General features: G+C 32.8%; 1 protein-coding gene across 2 annotated transcripts in view; it reads left to right on the top strand.

The window, feature by feature from the left end:
- The window catches only part of LOC124373411 (neurexin-3-like), a 53,728-nt gene extending 34,538 nt beyond the window's left edge, over positions 1-19,190 (top strand). The window contains exons 13-21 of one of the 2 annotated variants that reach the window (XM_046831792.1): positions 2,245-2,688; positions 2,864-3,022; positions 3,667-3,786; positions 6,124-6,302; positions 7,032-7,203; positions 8,353-8,591; positions 12,046-12,160; positions 14,351-14,545; positions 17,465-19,190. In XM_046831792.1, coding sequence (XP_046687748.1) covers positions 2,245-2,688; positions 2,864-3,022; positions 3,667-3,786; positions 6,124-6,302; positions 7,032-7,203; positions 8,353-8,591; positions 12,046-12,160; positions 14,351-14,545; positions 17,465-18,042 — 2,201 coding nt within the window. In that variant the 3' untranslated portion in view covers positions 18,043-19,190. The remainder of the gene's footprint in view (positions 1-2,244; positions 2,689-2,863; positions 3,023-3,666; positions 3,787-6,123; positions 6,303-7,031; positions 7,204-8,352; positions 8,592-12,045; positions 12,161-14,350; positions 14,546-17,464) is intronic. The other variant, XM_046831786.1, reaches the window with a different exon arrangement.
- Positions 19,191-21,447: the final 2,257 nt, after the last annotated feature.

Below are 21,447 nucleotides of genomic sequence, written 5' to 3'. Positions count from 1 at the left end.
GTAATCTTCGGATAAAATTCAGCTGATTGCCTTGGCAGCCCGTATGTGGACTCAAACTGGTGAATAATGACGTTCCTGTAGCCGTAAGAAGGGGTACTTATTAATATAAAATATAATACAACAATAAATCAATTGAAATCGATATTTCTCCGATTACTTTATGCATAGTTGAGTTAAACATTCATTTCAGGTACAAGTAGGGCGATATTCGCTAGACAAATTGGCCTAACTCAGTTACGAAGCCGAACCCAGTGATATATGTTCATATTCGATTACCTGTTGTTAAACTTCGTTTAAATATTAATTTTAACGTATTTACATTAAATGGTAAAAGTAATTCAGTTGCAGCATTTTGTTTGATTATTAAACCCAACAATGTTTCACTTCCTTAACCCATCCGATGAAGCAGTTTTTATTTATATATTTAATTAATTAATTTTTCGGCTTAAAGCAAATTATTTTGGGGCCGTTTTAGATGGGTTTGTAATCAAGGATTTCGTTAACAAAGTTTCGTTATAGTAGCATTTTGGGGTCATCATTTTAGGGGTATCTGCCTGCATGGTCATCAGCATGGCTTGGAGCCCAGTTAAAGTAACGTATTTTTATTTAGAAAATTATTTGGGATACTCTGCGATATCAAGAAAGAAGTGGTCAGGAGTATGATTATGTTCACAAAAGCCCATGTAAGCTTAAAGTCTTCCAGCGATATTTGCTCCAGGCAAGATATCCACATCTTACATTAGGGTGTAATAATATTTTATCAATAGTATCAGCCCTTAAAGGTTGATTTATTTATTAGTGTACACCTCCCCTTCGGTATGAAAGGTCATCTGTTTGTCACCAGGCTTGCGGCATCTCAATCAGGCATGAAATGACGCCAGGTGGCGGAGAGAAAATTGTGGAGAAAAACTTTTAATTATTTTCACTTCCAATTAACGAAGGGGATTAACTAACAATAATTACGTCTACATAAATATGAAATGCTAACTAACATGAGAGGATTCCGAAAAGCATAAATGCTTACCTAAGCCGTATGGAGTTTGCCGCAAGAATGCCAAGGCATTCATTAATTTTTTTTTATTGAACGATGATTTCTAAATCAATGAAATGTTTGTTAAAATTTCCAAGTACAGTAATAAGTGTAATACTTAAAAAAATATAATAATAATATTAAACTTAAATAAATATCCTACAGTTTACAGGTATATTTAACCATATATTCACATGCACAAAGGGAATTTAATGTTCAACAAACACCGTAAAGGGTTTCTAAAAAAATGAAAGCCATACACGCCACTGTCAACAAGGTTCTATTTATCATATGTTGCTTCAGGGTTGAATTATAATGTTGAGCTGTTGACCTTGCGCTGTTCAGGTGCCACAACTACTACGGTAATTGCTTTGGGGACATTAGTTGCACACACTCTGTTTTAAAATCCTGAAGCGGGCATTAAGTTTAATTTGTGAATTTTATCTTCTCTTGGTTTCTGTAATTAGTTGTTTCTGAAATTGCATTTTTTGACTCTACAACCTGATTATGTTCTTTGTATGTTATATATACATAACATATTACCTATTTTCAATGTTATACATATCAGAATGTTAATAAAAGTTCTAAAAATCAAACTCTCTAATATCAACATGTATAACTGTAACATAGGTAATTGATTTGACGTTGAGATTATTGGGGAAAAACTATACTATTATGTTAAGTACTTCTAATAATCTTCAGCTCAAAATAAATTATCTACAGCATCTTTGTTGTATTACTCTTTCTAACCCAAATATTAATCAAAACACAATACGACGGGTAAAGAAATTAATAGAGTAGTAATGTTAGAAGGGTAATGCTTGTAATAAGGCTATATTTCCTCTAACAAAACATCAAGTTATTAAGGAAAAATCATGAACCTATATTGCATATGTGATTAACGCTTATTTTAATATAAATAATATCTAATGCGTTTATTACTTTTAATGGTTACGACAACTATGCTCTTTACTCTGCGTGCTTATTTAACGCCTCATGCTACTTCAGGGAGATGTTGTTGAAGTGGCCAACCAGATTGAATGAATATCTGAGGGTTGCGTACACCAATGTAATGTCGGCAAATCTCTATTATCTGCTTCATGCTTCTGCGCATTTGGTATCTATCCATGAGTATCTTTACTCGCATGATTTCTATTAACACTAGTGAAAGTGTTTCCTAAAAAATGTAAAACTCATGGTAATGGTTTTCTCAGGCCCCAGATACAACCCAGAGATCCACGTGACGGCCAACTTCAGCAAGCGAGATCACCAGCTAGTCCACCATCCAGTGACCTTCAAGTCAAAACACACCTTCGTGGGGTTACCGGTCCTGAAGGCGTACTCTGCGACCAACATATACTTCCAGTTCAAAACGCGAGAGTCCAGTGGCATCATTCTGTACAATGCCGGGAGGGAGCAGGACTTCATAGCGGTGGAGTTAGTCAGCGGACACTTACATTACATCTTCAACTTGGGCGACGGTCCTGTGAGGGTACGGGACAATGCGAGGGCCAGCCTCAACGACAACAAGTGGCATACGGTCACTATTGGCCGCCCTAGTCCCAAGCAGCACACTCTCATGGTGGACGACACCTTCGCCACGGTCACCAGCTTGGGAATGAACGAGAAACTAGACTTGGCCGGTATCCTGTACTTGGGTAAGTCAGCTAAGTAACTTAGAGCAGTATTAAGTGCTATATCATAATTGTTAACCTATTTTAAAACTATTGGTATCTTAAGGATTGATTCTGTTTTTGGAGAATGGTATTTAAATCCTTATTATGTTTTTGGAGTTAGATACTAAATTACGAAAAACATTTTTTAAACTTCCAGGTGGCGTTCCCAAAGATATTAGCCCACCTCTTCCCAAACAAATTCAGTCTCGTCATGGCTTTGAGGGGTGTCTGGCCAGCCTGGACCTCAATGGAGAGAGCCCAAATCTGATGGTGGACGCTGTAATACCAAGTTCGCTGGTCTCTGCTGGATGTGAAGGTTAGCGGAACTCTCAATTCATATTATATTCATATATTCAATTCAGAGGTTAATATTAGTAGAGATTAAACACTCTCGACTTTATCTACCTTTTCCATTACAATCATGAAAGATCGTCGCCTATTTATATTTAAGTGCTATTAACTAAAGAATATTTTCTTGTACAAAAAAAGCATTTATCTTCTTGTATATTCTTTTTATTTTTATTACTGTACTCATTATTATATGCAAACAAATCTGTATCAATTTATATTTAAAAATTAGTCTGATCTAGAACTGAAATACAAGTTTTTTTTTTTTATTTTCCTAAGGTAAAATACCTAACGCGCAAAGTAACCGTTTGAGTAAGCGCTCATAAAAACTCCACTGAAAAATCTTTCAAGGTTCACAAATTAGCCCTCTTAAGAAATTTCATGTTATTAACTTATCATCTATTTTGCATCTTCAACCGGTTTAATCAGACAGGCACACACTAAATACGCGAGTAAATATACTCGTAGGTAAATACCCGATAACAGCATTTCAATTTCTTATCAATATAAGTGCGATTAGTACAATCATCTCTCTAGATCCAACGGTTTTCTTTAAAAAAATGTAACTTTTAGTCTCAAAATTTCAAGTATAAAGTTGTGTTTGTTTAACAGGTCAAAGTACGAAGTGCAGTCACAACGTGTGTGCCAACCGAGGTGTGTGTGTTCAACAGTGGAACTCTTACACATGTGACTGCGATATGACCTCCTACACGGGACCGACGTGTTCTGACGGTACGGTATTCCAGTCTCAATTATATCTAACTGTATTTAGTAGGAGTTTTACCGTACACTGAGTTATAATAACACATATCCACATGTGCCATATGACAGTTAAGAGTTTTAATTAAACGTTTTATTACTAGGCCATTGATTTTCTGTCCTTGAAACAACGTAAAAAGCATATTATTGTATTTACAGTATTAGTTTTGTGGGCTTACTCATTTATATTAACTAAATATATTATGAGAATAATTATTTGTTATACTCAGTGAGAAACTAATTATCATAATGCCTGCATACTGTACATCATAAACTTTATGAATCTAAATTAAGTATTTTATATTTGTGTTAAAAGAGTTTAGAAACGTAGAATGTAGAAAGAATATCGGTTTCTTTTGTTCATATTCCTGACATTGTGTAATACAGATCTGTAAATGGTTTAGTTCTCAATTGAAACTATATAAATTAATAAAATTAAATTTTTGTGATTAAACAATAATAATACCAAACATTCTTACAGACATGTATAGTTAGACATTGTGGTTTGTGTTAAAATGTTTGAATCTACAACACTGATTATAATTTATTTTTAACAAAACTCAGTAGCTTTTAGTTTTCGTTCAATTTGGGCTCAGTTGTTTTTAGATTCACGTAACTGGGTATACATGTCTTTTCTTTGAACAGACAACGTTCAGTTATGAATAACAATGCAATTAATTATTAACATCACAGATCTCACAATATTTGTAATTTGTGGTAAATTTTAAGCACATGGAACAGTGTAAACATAGAGAGTTTTGAGCTATGAAAAAACCTAGATATAATGAGGCACCCTCTATGGTGAATGTGCACTTAAAAAAAATTCCAATTAAATGTTCGTCCATTTGCTTCTTTTATACAATTTAATATTATTTAAAATTAAATTTTTAAAAAACCTGTCATATATAACAATGGAGCATCTGCTACAGCTTCGCAGAAACAGCAAACGTCGTACAAGAGATTTGTATTTCGAGATATAATATTCATAGTAATATAGTAATATGGATGAAAAGTATTTCTTTTAATATTGTATGTTTGGTAAAAATAAAATAAGTATTATTTAGAGAACATATAATTTATAATTAATAACTATAAATATGGTATATTAAATAATACATAATAATAACAATTTAATAATAATGATAAAAATAATAGTACTAAGTAATAATAATAATAATAATAAGTGAATAATTAAAAATATAACTCATTTATTTATTGTATTCTACTGGCTGATCTCGCATTATCGTATATACAGGTAAGCGGTCTCCTACTCTTTGCGCTGTATCTCAAAAAGGGTTGAACGTACATAAAATTACTTCAGACTAAAGTTGAAGAGAATTTTCTGTTCTACAATTTCTCTAACTACATTCAAAGTCATTTAGCGTAAGGGAAACGAGATATTTGCAAAAACTGATTTTCGTGACCTTTGACCTTAAATATCTTAAGTCGCGTACACGTGATTATATGAGACTTTTGAGGTAAGTTTTATACCATCAAAATAAAGACGTATGCAAATTTTTAGCTTATTATCTTTCATTCCGAGGTTGCATCCAGTAATACCAAGTTCGCTGGTCTCTGCTGGATGTGAAGGTTAGCCTGCAACTCTCAATTCATATATTCAATTCAGAGATTAATATTAGTAGAGATTAAACACTCTCGACTTTATCTCCCATTTCCATTACAGTTATGAAAGATCATCGCTTATTTATATTTAAGTGCTATTAACTAAAGAATATTTTCTTGTACAAAAAAAGCATTTATCTTCTTGTATATTCTTTTTATTTTTATTACTCATTATTATATGCAAACAAATCTGTGTCAATTTATATTTAAAAATTAGTCTGATCTAGAACTGAAATACAAGTTTTTTTTTTTATTTTCCTAAGGTAAAATACCTAACACGCAAAGTAACCGTTTGAGTAAGCGCTCATAAAAACTCCACTGAAAAATCTTTCAAGGTTCACAAATTAGCCCTCTTAATAAATTTCATGTTATTAACTTATCATCTATTTTGCATCTTCAACCGGTTTAATCAGACAGACACACACTAAATACGCGAGTACCTATACTCGTAGGTAAATACCCGATAACAGCATTTCAATTTTACCGGACTATAACAGAATCAGTTTTTAACCATTATTAGGTGATATTTGAAGCAAAATGTCAGTTGTATTTGAAAAAGAACATTTAGTTGTAAACAAACACAAATATATTTACATCGGTAAATATACTACAAGTATAAATGTTTGTACGCCACCAGAAAATTTAAGGTGACAGGAAATAATTCAATAACTTATTTAACATTTTCAGAATCTATAGCGTACGAGTTCGGGCCGAACCGAGGCCTCATCACATACGTGTTCCCCGAGGATCGACGACCAGAAATGAAGAGCGACGTGTTGGCCCTGGGCTTTGTCACCACAAAGGAGGACGCCGTGCTGCTCAGAGTCGACAGTGGGACTTCCAACGATTACATGGAGCTGGAAATTGTAATTTATCTAATTATTTACATGTTTAATATAGGGAAGTTGCCGGTGCTCTAAAAATTCCAAATCTTGACGGCGATAAGTGCAAACCTAACTGTTTAATATATATGTATCTATATTCCTACAGATATAACAAATGTAGATATTAATTAAGTAGATTATTCAGTATGAATGGTTTCAATTACAATTGCCTTTGTTTGGAAACCAAACCAAATGAGGTATAAATTTATAAAACTTTTGTTGTTGTTTGCAGTACAGTACTACCTATCAAAACTCCTGTTTTCGTGGTAAATTTGGATTATTACGAACATTTTAAAACAGAAAGAAACCAAATATTCCGTACCAATCTGAATTGATGTGCTCATGTAAAAACAGTATTTTTATTAAAATATATATTCCATTTAGCTACTTAGATATATATAGTATAGTATATATATATATATATATATATATATATATATATATATATAGTAAAATTATATTATTTATATTTTTTAACAAAAGGCGTTTTCTTTTAAAGTGACATAAAGTTCCTTTACACCATATCTCTCTTAATAAGAAATATTGATAATCTAAAACTATGTTTGTCCAAATTCAAATCATAACTTTAAATCTAATTGCATGTAATAATAGACTAATCGATTTATTACAATACGTTTACGCCCGTTATCATTATAATAAAACCTACCCTGTCTTCTACATAGAGCTTTTCAATATTAACTCGTTGTTCAGGTGGACGGCAACATCTACATGGTGTACAATATGGGAACTAACGACCACCCCATAGGTGAGAACAGTGTGAAGGTGAGCGACAACACTTACCATGTAGTCAGATTCACGAGGTCTGGAGCTAACTCGACTATTCAAGTGGATGACTACAACGTACAAACTAACCATCCCAAAGGTAAAACTATTTATTCCTAGAAAATAATTGAACATTTTATACTCCAATAAACTAGCAATATAAGTCCGATATAAAATTTCTGCAGTGTCATAAGGACTTTATTTTTGAGATTTACATGTAAGTTGTGTGTATAAGTGATAGCATAATATTGACATATTTTTATTTTAATGTGCATATATTTCTGGAACCCTGATTCCTAAAAGTAAAAGCAACATTACAATAAATAAAGTATGTCACGGTTTAAAAAGCCATGTTACGACTTCATACCAGACTTCTTTTACCACTTTATCTCACATCTAATAGTACAATAGATTATTAAAGCATTTTGAATTGCATATTTAGATTTGTTAGCTGAAATATTTTCTGTGACCTCATCTACACTAAAATGTGATTATATATTCATGTATTCTCTCTCAACTAATGAAGTTGTGTTATGTAAATGTGCATATAATTAAAACAACAACACATGTTATTTATTATGTTTGTATATATGGCATTTTTACTGTATGGTTTATACCACACTTTTAAGACAGGGGAATTTTCCCAAGGAGCAAATGAGTTCTAGCGTGAACATTAGTGAATTTGGCATCATAATAAAATATTAGGTATAACGAGTTGTAGATCAAATATAGGGGTTCAATTGCATTGTCTTGTAGTAAAATATCTGTCAATTATTAAAACGTTCAAGATGACGAACATTTGTATTTGCGAAAAATGTTTATCACCTGCTATACAATGTTCACTAAATGTAAAATACTGTTTCTAAATAATATAATTTTAATCATATATAATTTTTAGTCGTGTATGCCTCTTAAGGTTTCAATTAATGGTATACACTTATTTGGAAGTGATTTTAATAAGTTTGATACATGTTAAGGTATAAATATTTAATATTTAACATCAAATTTATAAAATTACAATAGTCTAAAATGAGAATATATTTTTTACCATATGAGATTGTTATAGCGTAATGGTCTTCCCCTACAAGGAGGGAGTGTAATATATTTAATGTTTTAACACTTATATATGGTCCTCAAATAACTAAACTGGTTGAGTTCATCCTTCCATAGAAAACTAAAAACAAAGCCAAGGTAGTTTATTTTATGAATAGTTTGTTTGGATAGTCAAGTATTTCAAAATTGGTTGCAGGACACCAACTGAGCGTTTTCAACAGCCAGGCTCAGATTCAGGTAGGGGGCAAGTGGAACAGAGCCAAACAGAGAGTGGAGAGAGCTTTCGGAGGTGTGATGGCGGGGCTGGTGCACAACGGTCTGAGGCTCCTAGACCTGGCGGCGGAGAGCGATCCTCGCACCGAGGTCCGCGGTGACGTCACGCTGCTTACCGGTATCCGCGACCGTCTACACGAGCCTTTGCAGAGGATGCAGCAGGTATTACTTGCGTGTCATCCAGTTATTTCTTTCCAGTTATAGAATTTAATGGAACAACTGGATGATAGATTAAATCCTTAATATTGTATCGTCAGAGTGTAACTGGTGAAGGCCAAATAAATATTCACCAACTTATGATTCAAATGCCAACAACTTTTATCTCTAAATAATTCCTCAACTAAAAATTCTGATAAATGAAAATTATAATGAAATTTAAAATCATGATAGAGATCTATTCAGTGGCTGTTTAATAAAATAAAGCTTTATCCGATGTAATTCCAAGCCAACTTTGTAACCTCAATGAACGATAAAAGTGTTATCTTTCGAATATTCTAAAGTTGTTTCAAGCGATGGTTGAAAGTTACCAAAATTACTGTACCCGTAAATTATTAGAAGTGTTTTTCACATAATGATAAACAAATTTACTATTTCTCGTAAGTAGTTGCAGTTCTCTCGTTTTAACAAGGATAAATAGTTTTTATTGGTCATGACAAAATAAAAAATGTAGGCAATAATCAAATGAACTAAACCTGCATTAGAGTGTCATCACTTGTGTTCTTGTACTGTAAACATGATGTAGAAAACGTGTATTTATAGTTAAATATCAAACTAAAAGCAACAAACAGTTTTGTGTAGGTGTAGTTAAAAAGTATTGAAGGTTATTTTTGTAATTTGGAAGAATTGTATCCCTAAACCTGAAATAAAAAAAGGATTGTTAATTTTCAATACCTAAAAAAACTGGTCTAACCGTGTATAAAACGGTCTCTGAGAGAAATCAATAAGAATTAATACGTTCATTGTGTAGATATAAAACCTGGTTTGGAAGGATATTGAAAGTTTTATCTATTCAAAAAATTAATTTAATCTTATACATCCTTTTTTTATAATTCTTATACAGCAATGTTGAAATCCTAAATCAACTAACGAAAGGTAAATAAACTTAAATTTTCATCAGTCAGTGTGCAATATTAGGCTATTTGGATTGTGCAATAAGTCTGCTTCTTTGACACAAGTACTGCAACAAAAATATTATTAAAAAAAAAACATACACATTTATATATATATATATATATATATATATATATATATATATATATATTATTTGTAGTGAATTACTTTACAATTAAAACAAATTGTTTTTAAAACATTGGCACTATATTTCGGTGAAAACCGTCTTCAGGTGCAAAAATTGTATAAAATATAAAAATATAAAAGAAAACAGTACAAAACGAAAGTAAATAAACAGTGAATAATCTATATATATATATACAGAATGGTAAAAAAGTCTCGGAACGGTTTAATATATTTTTTTTACCAATATAGATAAAGTAATGAGACTTGGTATATCAATAATAGCCATAAATTTCTAGTTTTTTAAGGTATTAAAACTTTTTTATCCCTTATGGGGGACGGCCCACGAGGAGTCAGACAAAATTCTTAAATAGCAACATAGGTCGAGTTTTATATCAAATTAAAGGTCTTAGTTAGTAGAATACATTGCCGCAAACCGGACCTCAAAAGGTTCACTCTAACTGAAATGGCGGCGTTTTAAAGTTATTCGTCATTTATCTGTGATGCGATGAATTAGTTCTTCTGTGTTGGCAACACTCATTGCAAAAATGGGATTTCCGGGATAGTGTATTGGTCTTGAAAACTCATTAGTGTTTACATCCTTTCTATTCAGTGAAAGTTGTTTTTTGACATTCCTGTTGAAAGTCCAACTGCAGGGTCATTAATTGTGTATCTTATCATTCTGAGGGTAGAATGCTTTTACACAGGAAACGTAATTTTCCTCATGAGCTGTTACAAAGTCGATCTTAAGTTAAGATTTGTAAAGTGTAGATTGGGGTTTAATTTAATTGTTAACAGTGACTAGTTGTGAATCTTGTGATAGGGATGTCTCTGACTGAGACTGAGAGAATAAACCTGCTTATGATGAGGGGGTATGGTGACCGTTGTACGATCATATGACGAAGTTTGTGCATTTATTTAATGACACATTTCCGGACCGGCCACCAATATCAAAGTCTACCGTCTGTAGAACAGTCCAACGATTTCTAGATACCGGCAATGTAAAGACCGTCCAAGAAGTGGTAGACCTTTATCTGCTACTGACGAAAATACATCCATAGAAGTATTGCAAAGTTTCATCGAAGAGCCACCACACATCAACAAGAACTGCAGCAACTAATCACGGAATAAGCCATGTTTTCAGTGTTAAACGTTTTAAAACAAAACCACTATTATCCGTAATAAGGTCAGATTGGTCCAGGAGCTTTCGGAAGACGATTTTGACAGAAGAGTGGAATTTTGTGAGACAATGATGAATAGATATGTACAAGATCGAAATTTCTTAGCAAAAGTTGTATTTTCAGAAGAAGCTATCTTTACACTTTATGGCGATGTAAGTAGGCATAACTGTCGTTATTGGAGCGAAACGACAATCCTCACTGGATGAGGGAAAGCCATACCCAGAAACCTGAAAAAGTTAACGTGTGGGCTGGGATTGTTGGCAATCATATTGTTGGACCTTTCATAATCAATGGAAATTTGAATGGGGTGACATATGAATTGATGTTGAGAGAAACCATTATACCGGCTTTACGTGCTGTAAACACAGTATGGTTTCAACAGGATGGTGCACCACCTCATTATGCTTTACAAGTATGAGCGCTGCTTGACAGAGAGTTTCGCAGTCGTTGGATAGGACGTAGGGGAGCAATAGAGTGGCCACCTAGATCACCTGATCTAAATCCTCTTGATTTCTTTTTATGGGGTTATTTAAAACAAAGGGTTTTTTAACTAAGCTTGCCAACACAGAAGAACTAAATTCACCGGCATAACAGAGGAAACTCATCAAGTACCTCCTGAGATGATTCAAAAAGTTATTGAAGGCTTCTACCACAGATTGGGCTATTGCCAAGAGAAACTTGGACAACATTTTTGAACACTTTCTATAACTGTAAGTACTAAAATTTTCAATTCTAATTATTAAATTAATGTTATCTTAATGTAAGAGAATGACTTATTTTGGATAAATGACGAATAACTTTAAAACGCCGCCATTTCAGTTAGAGTGAACCTTTTGAGGTCCGGTTTGCGGCAATGTGTTCTACTAACTAAGACCTTTAATTTGATATAAAACTCGACCTATGCTGCTATTTAAGAATTTTGTCTGACTCCTCGTGGGCCGTCCCCCGTAAGGGATAAAAAACTTTTAATACCTTACAAAACTAGAAATTTATGGCTATTATTGATATACCAAGTCTCATTACTTTATCTATATTGGTAAAAAATATATTAAACCGTTCCGGGACTTTTTTTACCATTCTGTATATAGATAATTATTAAAAAGGCGATAGTATACAACTAACTTACTTATACCTTAGTTTACGAGTAGATAGAACAGTGGTATTGGTTTTTTTTATATATAAATGTATTGTTCCTGTGACAGACGCCACCCTCGGGGTTCCCCGGCATACAGGACGACCTTGTGTTCTCGGGAGCTGGGTCCGGGTGCAACGCTGATGATGAGGACCAGTGTACGCCTGTGTTCGAGACCGGATCTGGTTTGTGAAATACACAACTACTGTTGATTTATTCGAACCACATTTCAGGATTTATAATACATTTTAACTTCTGTAATACTTTTGATTTTAAAAAATGTATCAAAAGTATTCTGAACTTGTAGTTAAACCAAGCTACAAGATTTTACTTTCATTAAAGCCAAGAAACAAGGCATGTTCTTTCAAATAAACGTTGAACCTCGTTTCTTACTATTTTAATTTAAAATACATCCAATATTGTATGTTTTATTCAAAAATTAAAAAGAAACTAAAATAATCCTTACTTTAACAAAGGCAAAGTTATAACACTTGATCTTTTTGCAACCATAGCTTACCATTCTAACATTCTGTAAATATAATTTATTATAAATATTATTAATTCTCATTCAAAATTATTCATATATAATAAGTTATTATTTCATAACTATCATCTAGTATATATTTTTTGTTTATTGGTTCATGAAAGTCGTTACGTTATTTTGTAAAGGCCTTATTTATAAGCTTGCCTTTTCTCGTCTAAAAGTTTTAGTTGATTTAAAAATATATTCTCAGGCGCAATAATAAGTATTTAGTAAGAAACAATCTTCGGTAGGATAAAAAAATATTTCCTAGGATGCTATTGCATGCATTGATTTGTACAAATTTATAGTTTTTACTATGCATCATGAATAAAAAAGATCTATTTATATATTTGACATATGATATCTTCTATGTTCTTGCTCTAATTATATTCCACGTATTTCAACTAATGTTACTTAACTGTACATGATTTTAAGTTAACTATCGGCTTTTACAAACACCTTATTCTTACGCATAATTTTGTCAAAAGTTTACTTTTTATTCGTTAATTTCTTTAAAACAGAATAGGAATGTCTTCAGCTATTTAACTTCTTACTACACACGCGGTCGTTTTATAGCGTTAAGCTAACGTGTTACTGATGTCTATGCAATACTGAGTAAAAGGCATTCTTTGTTTACCCTGGAATTATTTCAGAATTGCAACGATTCTCTGCAGTGGTAGTTGAAAATAAGAGTACATTGTTAGATCAGAGTTACGAGTACATTGTTATTTTCAGCCAATTAGGCTCAGTATTTCTGTTCTTACTTCAATACGTAGCAGTTATGGAGGACCTCTGTATCGCTGATTGATGCAGTGTTTTGTTATTGGTCTTATCAATGTTTTGGAAATGTTATCGCCTTTATTATTCATGCTTTAATACATCCGCTTAGCTGCATTTGTTGATCTGTACTGTATTATATATTTGTATTGACATTGGCCTTAAAAAGGTTATGACTATAAAATCTTATATTACGATTAGATAGCAACGTGGTATTGTAGTTATTGTCCACCGTATGATAATTAAAGTAATACGAAGTTTATTATTTTCTATATTAATCCACTGCTTGTTCTATACGATGGTAAAACTTGAGCTTACATTACAGCCTAAATTTACAACTAACAAGTAAAAATTATATTGTGATATTTATGATACGAGTATGATTGTTTTAGTTTTGCACTTAATAACCTAAACAAAATGCCTACTATTGATAAATTGTTTGATATCATTAAAACTCTGATCATTAAAATACGGATGTGTGTGTGTGTGTGTGTGTGTGTGTGTGTGTGTGTGTGGTGTGTGTGTGTGTGTGTGTGTGTGTGTGTGTGTGTGTGTGTGTGTGTGTGTGTGTGTGTGTGTGTGTGTGTGTGTGTGTGTGTGTGTGTGTGTGTGTGTGTGTGTGTGTGTGTGTGTACATATACATATGCATTTTATATATACACACATATGTACGAGTATATATTATGAGCTCAAAATATAAGTATTACCTGCGTTCTTCAATAAATGTCCTTTTATATTTTTAGTATCGTAATAATAATTCTAATATTATAGCTTAAATCAATACAAACTACAGGAGAACTAATTTTATGTTACTTCCAGAATAGATAACAAAAAGAACTTTGGAAAAAATAATAACAAAATCATTTAATATGTATATAATGTGCAAACACACAACAATTATATTCGTAATACAGATTTTTTATTTAAAATTAGGAGTAGGAATCTTAATCATTCCATACATTATATTTTAAAGTGTTTTCACATTCATATTCCAAAATAAGTTGTAAATTATGTAACTACTTTGATAGCATCCAGCAAGTTAGATTACGACCAATTTATGCCTTACCTCGTACAGGAGACGACCTGATAACTCCGGTGTACGTACCCCCGACTCGGCCACCGTCCACCACCAAGGGTCCGGGCAAGGCTGCTAGTGGTAAGCCTATATGTGATGACGAGGATTGCTTTGAGGGGGGTTCTGGCTCCGGAGAGACGACTACCACTGAGGCGGGCAGCTCTGGCGGCCCGGGCCTCTCGTCCTCCAACACAGGTCAGTATGGCTCTTTCACATTTACTTTTCATTCACGACAAACCCCTTAACACGCAACTTCTTGTGCGACCTATGATAGTGATATATTACTTAAAACGTTTTTTTTTTTTTTTTAATACTATCTAAACGTAAAATAAATTCAGTTTGAATGTAATACATTCGTTTTAACTAGCACTTATTTATTTGAGATTATTAAAAAAAAAAACAACTACAAAATCCAAGACAGTATGTTTATTTATTTCAATAACTTATTTCTTCTTATTAGAGTCATGTTTGGCATTAAAATTGTATGAAAATTTTCTCTTCTTCCACTAAACAATTTTTTTTTTCAAAATCCTTAAAAATAAACATATCAGTTTAAAAATATTCAATAACAATATATTTTCAAATATGTTTAATAGTTCTTAGAATTACGGCCTCTTCTTTCTAGACTTATCGTTCTGTTTCCTATCACTTTTACTTATTCATCCTCTCACTCGCTCCTTATATTCTGTTTTCTTTCAGTTACGTGTAGGAATTTTTAAAACTTACAAAAACATTTATGTACAACTAAACATAAAAGTGTACCGTAACCATTTTGCAGTTCTACAGGGAGTTCTCGAATTCCCTACAAACCTCTCATGTAATCTTCTTCAATTACTTCAGATTTTAATTTTAATTTACCAAAAAATATTATTTAAACTTTTTATTATATGGCATTTTTAAATATTTACGTTATACATTTTTAAAGCCACCATTTTGAAAATAAAGTGTCTTAGAAACAAAAGATTAAATTGTTCTGTTATAACAGAAACATTTCTGTTGGTTAATAAAAATTTGTTAAGTGCATAGAAAATGGCGTCAGTTAGGCATGATTATTATCGAGTTATTGAAAGTTAGAATATGATATTTTGATTTGAGCGCAGTGTACGTTCAGGAATAATATCTGAATTATTAGAGAGTTCAGGAATACTCTGTATTATTTTTCTGAAAACTAATTCGAATTTGTACGTGTACTCTTAAAATGACTCCAGGAATACAACAATGGAATGCACAATAAAGTGTTCATATTAAAGTTGATTCAAAAATGTTTTACCTTAACTTATATTTCTGTTTGAATCTCTTTGCTGAAACATAATTTAAATGGAGCACTCTTTTCTAACCCAAAATCAAGTTCACGGCAATGTAGAAAACTTTACAAAATGAGCTTAAACATATAAGGATTATAACGGACACAACAATGAGGATATAGTCTTGAAAATCCAAACACAAGGATTTTAACATTTTTTACCAAGAATGTAGGTATATTTTAAACACGTGTTTTTGGAAGTAAATTAATTTTCCGATGCTGGCATACAATTCTAAGCCGCATCAATTAACTAATAAGAAGTTTCAATGCTTTACCTAATCTGTCAATAATATTAGCTGAAATTTTACTTGGCCGATTTTTTGTTGCTGATGTGTACAACCGGTCAATGAGATAAACGGCACATGGTAAGTGAACAGTCTCGTACGTAGCCGCTGACAATAACTTTGCAATAAACGTTAAGCAGCTTAACATTTTGTGTCAAAACAGCAAATGGACTTTGTACAAGGCTGGCCTTTTTTTATGATAGTGCAGCTATAGTTTTACAATGTCAAGCGTATAATGTTGGCTTTTCTGTCATTAAGCTTGCATGGCAGCGCTATCAGCTCGTATTTACTGTTGTGAAGCTAACTAAACGTTATTTGTAGCTCTTATGAAAACAACATGAGTCAAGTTACTAATTGGTCAATATGAAAGGCTTTACGATTGAAATATGTTTGTTAGTTCACTACTGGATATGGGTATCCAAATCATCACCAATTCCTCTGGTACCAACTCATCTGGGTAATGAAATCCCATTATTAGTAAGGTTGCTAGTTTTTATAAGATCTCTGGTACTTGTATTGTAAAGTTAATAAAAATACTATAGTGATAATGTAAAATTTCTATGATAAGAAATTGTATGAATAATATTTGAACGTCATATCGAACTATATAATAAATTTTGAAGTTAATATATTTTAAACTATTTATATTTTTGGTGAAAATAAGACCAACCAAACACTACACGTTGATTTTACTTAATCTTTCAAGATTAATACTCATACAATGTTTAACAACTTCAATGTGAAGAAGCAATAAAGAGGATATAAGCAAGGTAAAGTTTTGTAAACCAACTTCTATATTCTTAAACCTCTCAAAAATGTCTGTTAAAATCAAAACGTGGACTGTTTTATATATTTCCACAATAATTCCAAATGGCGCAGTCAGCGTAAGATACAAGTAAAATTTCACTTAAATGTATTGATGAGACTTCAAGAAAGTAGTATTGTCCACAAAATCAACGTGTATTTTACACTTCCTCAACGAAGGTTGAGATGGCTTTGTCTAATAATTATAAACGGATATTACATTTCTTACAAATTAACTGCAAAATACTACACAACAGTAGTAAATCTTGAAATTGTAAGTGTAAGGGTTTCTGTCTTAGTTTGAAACCATGAAACCGAACAGTATATTTTATTAAGATCTTACGTTTTAAAGTCACAAAGTTGGATTTTTGTGAATTACTTAAATGAAATAGTAACAAATAAATTGTTTTGTCAATTATAACTTCTGCAATCTTGTATGAGTTTTAATTATATGTGTAACTCAATCTCGCTTAATACCACTTACACTAAAATGTTTCAAGTTTACACAGGTCCCAAAAATGCCTAATAGCTTTAATGGCTGAGTCAACCAAGTGATTAAGGCAAGTGTATGTAGTAGAGAAATCATGTGATTGAAGAGAAAACATCTAGTTTATTCTAAGAGATTGTCTGTAATTATATATGTATGTCGAAAGAGAATAAAATGACAATTACATATACTAGCTATGTAATTTTGCTCAGCTAATGGTTTTCTCCTGTTGGCAGACGTGACTTCTACTGGTACTGACACTCCTGACACATCCTCTTCTTCAGGGTCAACCCAGATAAGCGCCGGGTCCGCAGGGCCGGAGGTGACATCTGTCACGAGCAAGGGAAGTTCCCACGGACCGCCGTCTACTACAGGCGCCGGCGCCGGCCCAGGCAGCAGTACAGAACAAGGTCAAGGCAGTACCTCCACTACAACAGAACACGTACCTCCACCACCCCCACCGCCTCCACCATCACCTTCACCCTTCTATCCCCTGTATCCTCCCAGAACCAACCGCCCCCACATCTCGTCACGGGCGGCTGAGAACACGGCCATCGTCATCGGCATCATAGCCGGGACTATGATAGCCATAATCATCATTATCCTATTAGTGTTAAAGTTCAAGAACAGATCGGATGGTGTGTACAAAGTGGACGAGACTAAGACGTTCCACGCCTCGCAAGGACAGTCAGCTGCGTTACTGGGCGCCACTCAGTCTCCGCCCACGCCTCAAGCTATCAACGGCAACATCAAGAACGGCAACGGGAAAGCCAAGAAGAGAGAGATCAAAGACATAAAGGAGTGGTACGTGTAAAATGTGTTGTGATCGCGACTGTGTGTCACTCTTTCCTTTATTTCTCTCTGTTGAACAGTACCAAAATAAAGCGAAGGACAGACATGTTGGAAAGCACAATATTAAATAGATAAGTATTATTAATTGTTATGAACATGCGTGTTGTTCAATTTTATAAAAGGAAATAACTGAAATCGATGTTTAATATTGATAGTAAATGTTGTTTATTTTGAACACTTATACAATTCTTGGTTTCTTTTGTTTGTGGTATTGAAGACTGAATTTTAATTATGTCAAATAAAGTAGTTTTTAAGGTTGAAAAGAGTTGTTTTCATAAAATGTTGTTTCTATTTTTAACAACAAAGGTGGTATACTTTCTTTTATTGATATGGATACACTTACATGTACATACACTTTAGATAAACAATCATTTTGTACTTCAACACCTTAGGCTTTTATTAGACAAAATATGCTTACTGTGTTTTAGTTAAACATGTTATTGGCATTAACCACATTTTGTGACTGTTTCTGAATTTCTCTTTTGAACTACCCTTTAATCCTGCGCAACTCACAAATTAATAAGGCTTTTACGGACTCCATGCTTTGGTTTAGAGAAGAGTCCCCATCCAATAGAATGGTAATTTTAAAGCGACACCTTGAAAATATTATATGTATCACAATAAACTTTAAAGGCAATAAAAATTTTATTTTTTGTAAGTAATAAAGTAAGGGTTGTTACAGTTTGTAATATAAAGTGTATACAAATCAACTTTTTTAAATATATTACACTCATTAGTAAATAATGATTGAGTATTTGATGAAGAGTCTTGTTTAATTTAATAAATACTCTCTCCTTTGCTTGGAGGTGCATTATAGTTCTTTTGAAAATAGAAAAATTAAATAAAAACAGGGAATTATAAAAAGTATTGATCTCAACATGTTTATTACTTGATAAGGGCAATAAAATTGATAATTGTGTTACTATGCCATTTAGTGTAAATAGTCAGATAATAATGTTGTACAGATGTAAATTTTTAAAAAAATCATTGCCAATATTTTTGTTTAATGCAGCGTTATTATAGTTTTACATTACATTATCATTATCTATGTATAAAACTGTAGGAAGTATGTTTATTTGGCATTCTTGAATATACAACATTTAAAACAAATATTGTATTATTATTAGTTCAATTTACATAAAAACTCCCACTATCAACCTCCTTTTTCACACGCTCTATACCGCATTTACGATGTGTGGTAGAAAATTAATAAGACTGGCATCACTGAGAGCGATCTGGCCACACTACAACCTTTTCTTTATCGCAACTTGTATTTTGGTATCTCCAGAAGGCCCAGTACAAGCTTCAACCTTCTTCAGTTACTATGTGACTCGTTAGAAGTGAGGTGTTTCCAGTGTGTTGTGTTTTGAAAATGGAAAAACATAAATTTGAGCAACGGTGTGCCATTAAAGTTTGTGTTAGGCTGGGTGAATCTGTGATTTCAACTTTTCTAAAGTTACAGAAAGCTTATGACGAATATTCATTATCAGGAGCACAAGTTTTTCCGTGGCATAAGGCATTAGGGCCGAGAGTTAGTTGAAGACGAAGTTCATTCTGGGCCTTCAACATCGAAGAACTGATGAGAACATCGAACGAGCGAAGGCTCTGGTGAGGTCAGACCGTCGAATTATATTAAGACTACTGTATATAGAGTTACGTTTTAATCAATTCACTCTTCATCAGATTCGGACACAGGGCATGAGAGGGGTGTGGGCCAAGATAGTTCCAAAAAACCTGACTATAAAAGAAAGAAAAAGACAATTATCGCAAGAATGTGTGCCTTTACCTTCTTGACAGTATGGAACATGACTCATTTTTTCAGTTACGTGATCATTGGTGCTCATGGGTTTTCGAGTATGATCCCGAGATAAAACAATAAAGTGAAGACTAGCACACTCCCCAATCTCCTCGACCAAAAAATCTAGCATGAGCAAATAAAAATGAAGACAATGCTTATTTGTTTTTAATAGCAGGTGGATCGTTCACAGAGAATTTGTGCCTCCTGGTCAACCTGTTAACTAAGTCTTTTATAAAGAAGTCGTTTAACAGCTCAGGAGATGGTACTTAGGCTCAGATCGTATATTTCAGACTGTTGGATGCTCCATAATGACAATGCCCACGTCACACGGCAATCTCTATCAGCCAGTTTTTTACCAATAAATGTATTCCCGTGATTTCCTATTCACCTTATCTCAGTCCCTGTAACTTCTTTCTGATTCCTAAGATAAATATAAAAACTTGAAAGAAGGTCTTGGTGCTATTGAAAACATCCAACAGACAGTAACCAAGGAACTCAAAATTAAATAGTTCAAATAACAAATCAGTCTCACTACTTTTCTGCCACACCTCATGCAACTCATAAATACAATGTATATCTTTACACATTGATTTTGTGAGTTGTTGACTTGTTGACAAAGTTAACTAGTGAGTTTTGTGTTACACACATGAAGTAGAGAAAACTCTCTTTTAATCGCATTTAATGTTGAAGGTTGGTTAAAACTTTCTAGATGTAAAAATATATTTCAGAATTCCTGATTTCGGTATGAGTAGAAGACGTATGAAAGAAAGGTTTCAATTGAAATAAAAAATCTCAATCACGTGTTCCAGGAATTAACCTCTTTTCTGGTGATGATATTTTACCATAGATTCAGAAAACCTTTATACTTAAAATTGCTAGATGAGATAAGATTATACATTATTTAACTTTTTGTTACGCAATACTACTAAATACGGATACTTTGTATAGCAGAAAACATTTTTATTTACCAATGACAACAAAATACATAGTTTATTATATTTATAAATTACTATCAGGTCACCTTTCCCTCTTTAAAAAGATTACGAAGCTACACTATAAGTTATTGTTCTTATGACAGCGATATGTTAGTAAACAAAGTCTGAACGTTATAATTAATGGAATTTTCCCAAAGACTTATCTGGAAGAGCAATTAGGAATATCAGCCCATGACAAACTTATATTAAATACATATCTTTGGGACTATCTCCTAAGATTAACTATATATATAATTTTATATCTTTAAAATAATAAACCTCTATATATAGATGTTTATTATTTTAAAGAGATAACTACTGTTTGTGCATAGTCCCCAGGTTAGATCTTGTTATATTTCTTAAAATATATTTCCCGTTCAAACACTTTTGTTTTCCGGATCATTACACTTATTAAACGTGTGCAACCAATGAAAGCGCAAACTCAAGTTCACCATTGTATAAAAAGAATGACTTGGGCAAACAATAACCGCCATTACAATCTGGGTCAGCTGTAAGATGAATGTTCCTATTCCATGCATTTGTTCAAGTTGTAGCTGGTTTCAACGAGCAGTACAGTTCATATTTTATATTTTAT

The sequence above is a fragment of the Homalodisca vitripennis genome, chromosome 1, assembly GCF_021130785.1.
Source record: "Homalodisca vitripennis isolate AUS2020 chromosome 1, UT_GWSS_2.1, whole genome shotgun sequence".
NCBI classification, from domain to species: Eukaryota; Metazoa; Arthropoda; class Insecta; order Hemiptera; family Cicadellidae; genus Homalodisca; species Homalodisca vitripennis.
Note: the sequence above shows the minus strand (reverse complement) of the source record. Positions and strands in the feature narration are given on the sequence as shown.